Here is a 6,836-nt window from a genome sequence, read left to right on the forward strand (position 1 = left end):
CGACCTAATAATTTTAACAAACGATCAAATTGTATTTTTATATATATATTTATCAATTATACAGACACGACCTGTATTGTGTCATTCTACATCTTGTTTTGGATAATATATTTGTATTGCGTAAACATATTCGATATACAGCCCAGCCACAATTGGTTTCTTTGTCACCCGGAAACTTAGCAACTGTGTTGTGAGCGGATCTGCAGCGCTTTTCTCTTTTTAAACGTGTCTTCTAAATTTGCGGTGCTCCTATTATTTTTCCGCGCTTTTGTTTTTTTTTTTTTTTTTTTTTTTAACGTTTCTTAGTGGTTTATTTAAGTAATGCCAAATGTAACAAGTTTTGGGGATTTTAAGAACAATGTCAAATAAAGAACCATGATGTGAACACTGAGCACCCCAAATTCCAGGGAGGAAAAAAAATTCCACTTACTAAAACAAAGAAAATAAGAGAAATATGCATTATCGGTTAAAAGACTGTTCAAAGTAAATGACCATTTTCTTTAAACGCAACATTTACAGCATTCCAGCTGGTTCATTCCATTTAGGATCATTTCTACACAAAAAAAAGATTAAGCAAGTTGAAAACAGAAATGACTCCTGTGCTGATGCCCTATGGTATGAATCAGTGCACTTCCCGCTTATGATGGTATACAGGCAACATATCAGATTATCAATAATGTTTGACTGAGCCTCTGTGCAAGTCAGGTCAGGAGGAACTAAAATTATTAGTTACTGCCAGATATACATACAGATATACCTTTACAGATGCAATCACACTTGCAAACTGACCTCTTCTGAGGGTGCAGCTTTCAGCAGGCTGGATGTCATCTCCACGATGGTCTCCTGTGGCAGGTCGCCGAGGAAGCCGCTGCGTCCTGCCAGCAGCTTCAGGAGAGCATCCATGATGCTCCTCTGGGCCACTCCCGGGTGTTGCAGTGACAGCTGCGCCATGAGGGCGCCGAAGCCGTCCGCGATGGTGCGTCTGGGCACAAAGACGCCGGATGATGTGGGTGATTCCAGGACATTCACAAGCTTCTCCAGGGGCTGTGGAAGACCCTTAGCCATAACAGCAGGTGTGTCGCATACAGATCTGCAGGACTTTGAACTGCATGCTTGTTTCTGCAGGCCTATCCCTGTACCATCAGGGATCTGCTTGCCCTCGATGGGTTGTCCCTTAACCACATGACTGTTCAGGTTTTCGACTGCTCTTTCAGGAGCACTGGGAGCCAGGACTGATACAGTGGCCGTCCTGACATTCTTGAAGAAAATTGCTGTTTTAACACCGGATGGCTGATATTTTCCAAACTGGTCAACATTATTCTCAGTTGAGTCATTAGGGAGGTCTTTGACACCCAGGAAGTACTGATCCATTTTCTCCTCATGAAAAAATCCTTCCCCCTGGATCTCACTATCCTTTGCAGCTGCTGAGCTGTGGCTCTTCTCTCCCTCCTGTCTGGATTGATTTGTGCTAGATTCTGGTTCTGGTGCACCTGTGGTCCTAATCGGCAAAGCAAGATTCTTCCCAAATAGGTTACTATCTTGATGGGTGAATGCCTCCGTTTTTTCATTTAGTCCTTCCTTCAGGGAGGTGTTGATCCTGCACTCAAGACCCCCAGAGCTTTCAGTCAACATGGACTCTTCACAGAAGCATGATTCGTTTTCAGGAACAGACTTGATTCCCTCCGTGGGGATATAGCACCCCTCAGAGGCGATCTTCTGACAGTCCACGGACAAAGGGCGGAGTTGGTCCAGGGGCACTCCAGATAGGATGTTCTTCCTCATTTCTTGGTAGTTGTCCGCTAGGATCTGAAGAACTTCAATCATGCTCTCCGGCATAACATTTTTTCCCAGAAGAAAGCGGCTGCCTTCCAGTGAAGTGCAATAGCGCCCCCAGCAGTACTGCTGACACATTGCATGCTGCAGGGCCAAGAGGCTCAGTTCAGCCTGCACTGCCCTCTGGTGGCTACTACGCTCCTTCCCTTCGAAGCTTTTCAATTTATCTTTCAGTGTCCCTACTTCTGCTTCAACAAGCTTTAATCTGATGAATTCCTGTTTGAAATAGTCCAGGTCAGCCATATAGACATCTGTGATGGTGGATTTCTCAGCTGTAGACACTGCCAGCGTCTGGACATCCTGGTCCATTGTGGAGAGGTCTGTGCTGACAACGGCATCGCACAGTACAATCTGGCGTTCCAGGCTGCAGATTTTCTTCACTCTCGTACTCTGCCTGTCACTTGATGACATGACATTGCCCCTGAGGTCACCATTAATTTCTTCAGACTGGTTCATTGCCACCTTGCCATCCACAGCCTGGAATCGCTGGGATGTTACAGGCCCGCTGCTTCTTGCCTTGTCCTGGACAGTCCATGGAAAACAACCTTCACATGCAGACTGACTGGCTCCTTCTGTAAATTTTTGACCGAATCCAGCCTCTTCCACCGCACCAAAATCAGGATCTTGCAGATGCATCAGGTCTTCCATGTTCTCAGGATGACCTTTCTGCTCCGGGATCCACTGGAACACCTCCGCAGCACCATGAGCAAAAGACTGCTCTTTAATAACACCGGGATACTGCTTTTTTGGGTCATTTCCACTTTGGACAGTTCCTCGATGCTCAACATCCATCCACTTAGTAGAACTGTAGTCACATTGCTGACTGGTGGCCTTTCCTGCTCCATTCATCACGCTCTCATCCGAGCCGCAGAGATTTAGCTCCTTTTCAAAGGCGTTTGGAAGTAGGACCAGCTTCTTTTCTTCCACTGACAGAAAAGCCTCCTGCGGACCCTCCCTGGCTTTGCAGGACTGACTGCACATCCTGGCAGCAGAGGAAGCACTTGGTGTATAGCACCAGCAGCACTGAGAAGATCTGCAGTGAGAAGATTCAGGCAAGGCTGGAGTTTCTTCTGCTCTGTGCACTCCTCTGATTTCCTCTTTTATATAGACTACATCTCCCGTTACACCAAGCGCTGGGTGTTTCTGAAGAAAAACACGTAGACCTCCTTCCTCCTTTATGAGGTGTCGGTCTTCAACTGGAAGAGACAAGTACCAGTTCAGCAATTTCTGGTCAATCATTTCCAGCATTATTGGACCTTTTATCAAGTCATAGAGAGACCTGTGGATGAGAAACACCTTGGCTTCATTAGTAGATTGGGTTGCTTTGGGAAAAGCAGGAAAGCCTCTCCACGCTGCCACTGTCTGATTCACGTGGACGGACGGGGGCCACTGCAGAGCTCCAGCAGCGTGTCTGGACATCTCGGCGCAGTTCTCCAAATGAAGGGGCAATGTGGTCAGAAAAGGGATGTTATAATACGGATGCCACATGTTCTGGAAAAGTAAGGAGTCACACACAATATTGCGCACAACTATATATATATCGGCTAACTTTATAGCTACAATGTTTCTCAGTGCAAGATGAAATGCTGAAGGTTACAAACAGCCATAATCCGTCGTAGAAAATCTTCCGCGCTTTTGTTAATGTACATCGTGTGTGTTGTCATTTGGTTAAAGTGTTTGACGACTTTGCAGTGCGCTGACACTAATTGGCCACAGTACCATAGCAACCGCATCATAACAATTGTAGTTGCACTTCGAGTTAATTTGATTTGAACATTCAAAGCAGCTCAGATTTGCAGCTTCCCAGCGAGAGACAAGACGTGATCGAGATGTCTGCCCTGAACGCCACTGTGTGCCTCTGGAGAATCGACTGGCTCCTGCCAAATGGGGCAGTCAGTGTCCGGATTGCTCCGGAAGACATCCCCGGTTCAGTTAGCCATGGTAAGGACGGCAAAGTGATGCCCAGAATAGCTCAGCACTCGAAGAATGAAAGTCAGAATAGGGTTGGCTGGTCTTGTTGAATCTTGCAGTCTGTGATAACTATCTTATTTTGGAACTACATGTCTTAGGATACTAGATAATAAAATGGTTGACTTTTAGGCAAACGGTGATTTGTTACCATGAAGCAGTAAAAATACGGGGCTCTTTTCGGCATGTCTGTTGTATTGTATAATGAAATCAGTAAAATCTGTCGCTGTGATGTGTGGATGGATGAAGTTTTAACTTCTTTTTTTTTGACTGGCTATATTTACCATAATATAAGCTGCACAGAAATGGTCCTCATATTGTTTTAAAGCTATTGTCCAGCTCTATAGGTTGAACAAATAATATGCCATCCCCATACGAATAATTACCATGGGTTATTAAAGTATTAAAAATTCAATAACAAAACACCTGTATTTCAAAATTGATCAATTTTTTAAATAAATCTAGTAAATAATGTCATGAACATCTCCAGAAAATTTGGTCTTTGGTTTAAAAGTTAAATGTAAAAGTTAAATGTAAATATAAATATAAATGTTAAATTTAAATGTTAAATATAAATGTTAAATGTAGACTCTAAATGTTGAGAACATATGCAAATTAGCCACGCCCATCTGCATAGAAATGGGCGGTAACGACGAATTAGCTCGCTAAGTTAATTACTTTTACATTTAACATTTAGATTTATATTTACATTTAACTTTTACATTTAACATTTAGATATAACTTAACATTTAACATTTATATTTAACATTTATATTTACATTTAACTTTTATATTTACGTTTACATTTAACATTTATATTTGACATTTACATTTAATATTTATATATAGACATACCATTTCTATTTACATATGATGAACAATTGTGCAAATAATCTACACAGCAAAAAATATGATGATCCACAACACCATTGACTTCTAGCTAAATGTCAGAAAATTGCACTAAATGTTGAAAAAGTGGCAAGTACAAAAATGTTTCGTAACTTTACAAACGGCGCCCCATATGGTACAGGGTTATTATTTTTCATGACAACTTCAACTATTGCCAGAACTAGCTGTGGAGATATAATTTAAATTAAAACATTTCAAATTACTATCAAAATTGAATAAAAAGACAATATTGGCAAAGTAACTGGGAAAAAAGAGAATTAATGGCACAGTCAGAATAGTTTATTTTCCTCTTAAGTTTACACCTTTGACTAGACACTAGCCTACTAAAAAGGGCCTTCATTTGTCAAAAAGCCTGAACAAAACAAAAATAAATAAACTAGATTGGCTTTTATGCTACTAGGGCGAGGAAAGCATTTCAACATTGGTGTAATAATGCATAAGTTACATCAGTTTCCAGTGTGGTTTTTCGCTGTTGTTCTGCATATCAGGGAATCTGTGCACTAACTGGTGTGTTTTTATAAGTCAAGTTCCCCTGTTGAAACGCAGGCGGCCCGATTCAAGACCAGCGCATAAGTCTCCCAAGCTTGCGTTTCCTGTATCCAATAAGATGGCAGAATTTTTCTCAATGTGCAATACTGACTGCCAAGTGTGATATCTGTGATGTAGTTTTGTTGTAGAGTGACATAAGGATTCACTTTATTTAAATGTGCTGTCCCCTGTCTTTTTAACCCCAAAGGACGAACCAGCACCAGTGGTGGAGGCCATCGGAGGAAATGCCGCACTGGGCCGCCGGCACCCAGCTCCATGACCATGTCTGCCGCCACTGCGTCTACTCCCTCCCCGGTGGCAACCAGCAGGGGTCAGCAGGGCTCAGGACGCCGTAGAAATACGGTGGGAGGCCGGTCAGGACGTAGAAATTGGTGTAAAAAACAAAAGGGGCCATTTACAAAAAATGTACAGAATCTAGTACGCTTCAGTAACTGCAAATTGGGAAACCCGTTTGACTCAACCCAAGTGGGTGAGAAGATCCCGTGTGAGGATCTCACCCAGAGTGACGACGAGGTTGCAACCATCCTGTGTCGCACTCCATCTATGTCAGAGCCTGAGCCTGAGCCCTGCTCACCGGCCTTCTCCTCCACTTCATTCTTAGTTCCGTCACCCATCCCATCCTCTTTTGTCTCCTCTCCATCTCCATCTTTTTTTACAGACTCTCCTCCTCCGTCACCACACGTAGTCTCACATGTAAGTCCAGCCCCACATCCATCTTCAGCTCCAGCCATGGTTCATCCCACCCCTCCGTATCAGGTTCCAGCGCACCCCTCATCTCAGCTGGTTACGGGTCCGACACCCCCATTTATGTGCCCTTCTGTTGTTTTTGAAAAAATGGAAAGATTCAATAAGTTGCATAACTATTATCTTAGCAACTACCCTAAAATGACCTATGAGGCCAAGTGCTTAACTTACCATTGGTGTATTCAGTTTTGGAGTGAGTTTTTAAATGCAATTTCCATCTGCAAGCAGGGGAGGGACCAAAACCTAGAGGCTCACTACACGTATGTTGACAATTGGGTTGATGAAGCTGAGGTGATATTTCCTAATGATGCGCTGTACCAGCTGAGTGCCATCCCCGGGGTCCTGGAGTTGGCTGTGGAGATGGGCTATCTGTGTGATGTAAATAGTTTTTCATAGAACCTGTAAATAATTAGGTGAGAGATCTCACAAGTACTTAGGATAAGATAAGATTAAGATAGTTTAACCTTAACTTATCCTAAGTTTGTATGACATAAGATTAGAATAAGATAAGACTAATATAGGTTAAGATAAGATTTTGTATAACATATGGTAACATAGAATAAGATAAGACTAATATAGTTTAAGATAAGGTTAAGATAAGATTGTATATCGTAAGATAACATAGAATAAGATAAGACTAAGATAGGGTAAGATGAGGTTAAGATAAGATTGTATATCGTAAGATAACATAGAATAAGATAAGACTAAGATAGGGTAAGATGAGGTTAAGATAAGATTGTATAATGTAAGATAACATAGAATTAGATAGGAGTAAGATAGGGTAGGATAAGGTTAAGATAAGATTGTATAACGTAAGATAACATAGAATAAGA

At 42.2% G+C, this 6,836-nt stretch overlaps 1 protein-coding gene and 1 long non-coding RNA gene across 2 annotated transcripts; both read right to left on the bottom strand.

Moving 5' to 3' along the window:
* Positions 1-291: 291 nt before the first annotated feature.
* Positions 292-2,142, bottom strand: LOC140583990 (RNA-binding protein 44-like). The gene is made up of 2 exons (XM_072707902.1): positions 790-2,142; positions 292-553 (listed from the first exon to the last, which is right to left on the bottom strand). The coding sequence occupies exons 1-2, from the start codon at positions 2,140-2,142 to the stop codon at positions 548-550; spliced, it is 1,359 nt and encodes a 452-aa protein (XP_072564003.1). The 3' UTR covers positions 292-547.
* Positions 2,143-2,219: 77 nt separating this feature from the next.
* LOC140584001 (uncharacterized) lies at positions 2,220-3,464 on the bottom strand. The gene is made up of 2 exons (XR_011986052.1): positions 3,435-3,464; positions 2,220-3,324 (listed from the first exon to the last, which is right to left on the bottom strand). It is a non-coding gene; the product is annotated as an uncharacterized lncRNA (long non-coding RNA).
* Between the last annotated feature and the right edge of the window lie 3,372 nt (positions 3,465-6,836).

This window comes from Paramormyrops kingsleyae, unplaced genomic scaffold (assembly GCF_048594095.1).
Source record: "Paramormyrops kingsleyae isolate MSU_618 unplaced genomic scaffold, PKINGS_0.4 ups29, whole genome shotgun sequence".
NCBI classification, from domain to species: domain Eukaryota; kingdom Metazoa; phylum Chordata; class Actinopteri; order Osteoglossiformes; family Mormyridae; genus Paramormyrops; species Paramormyrops kingsleyae.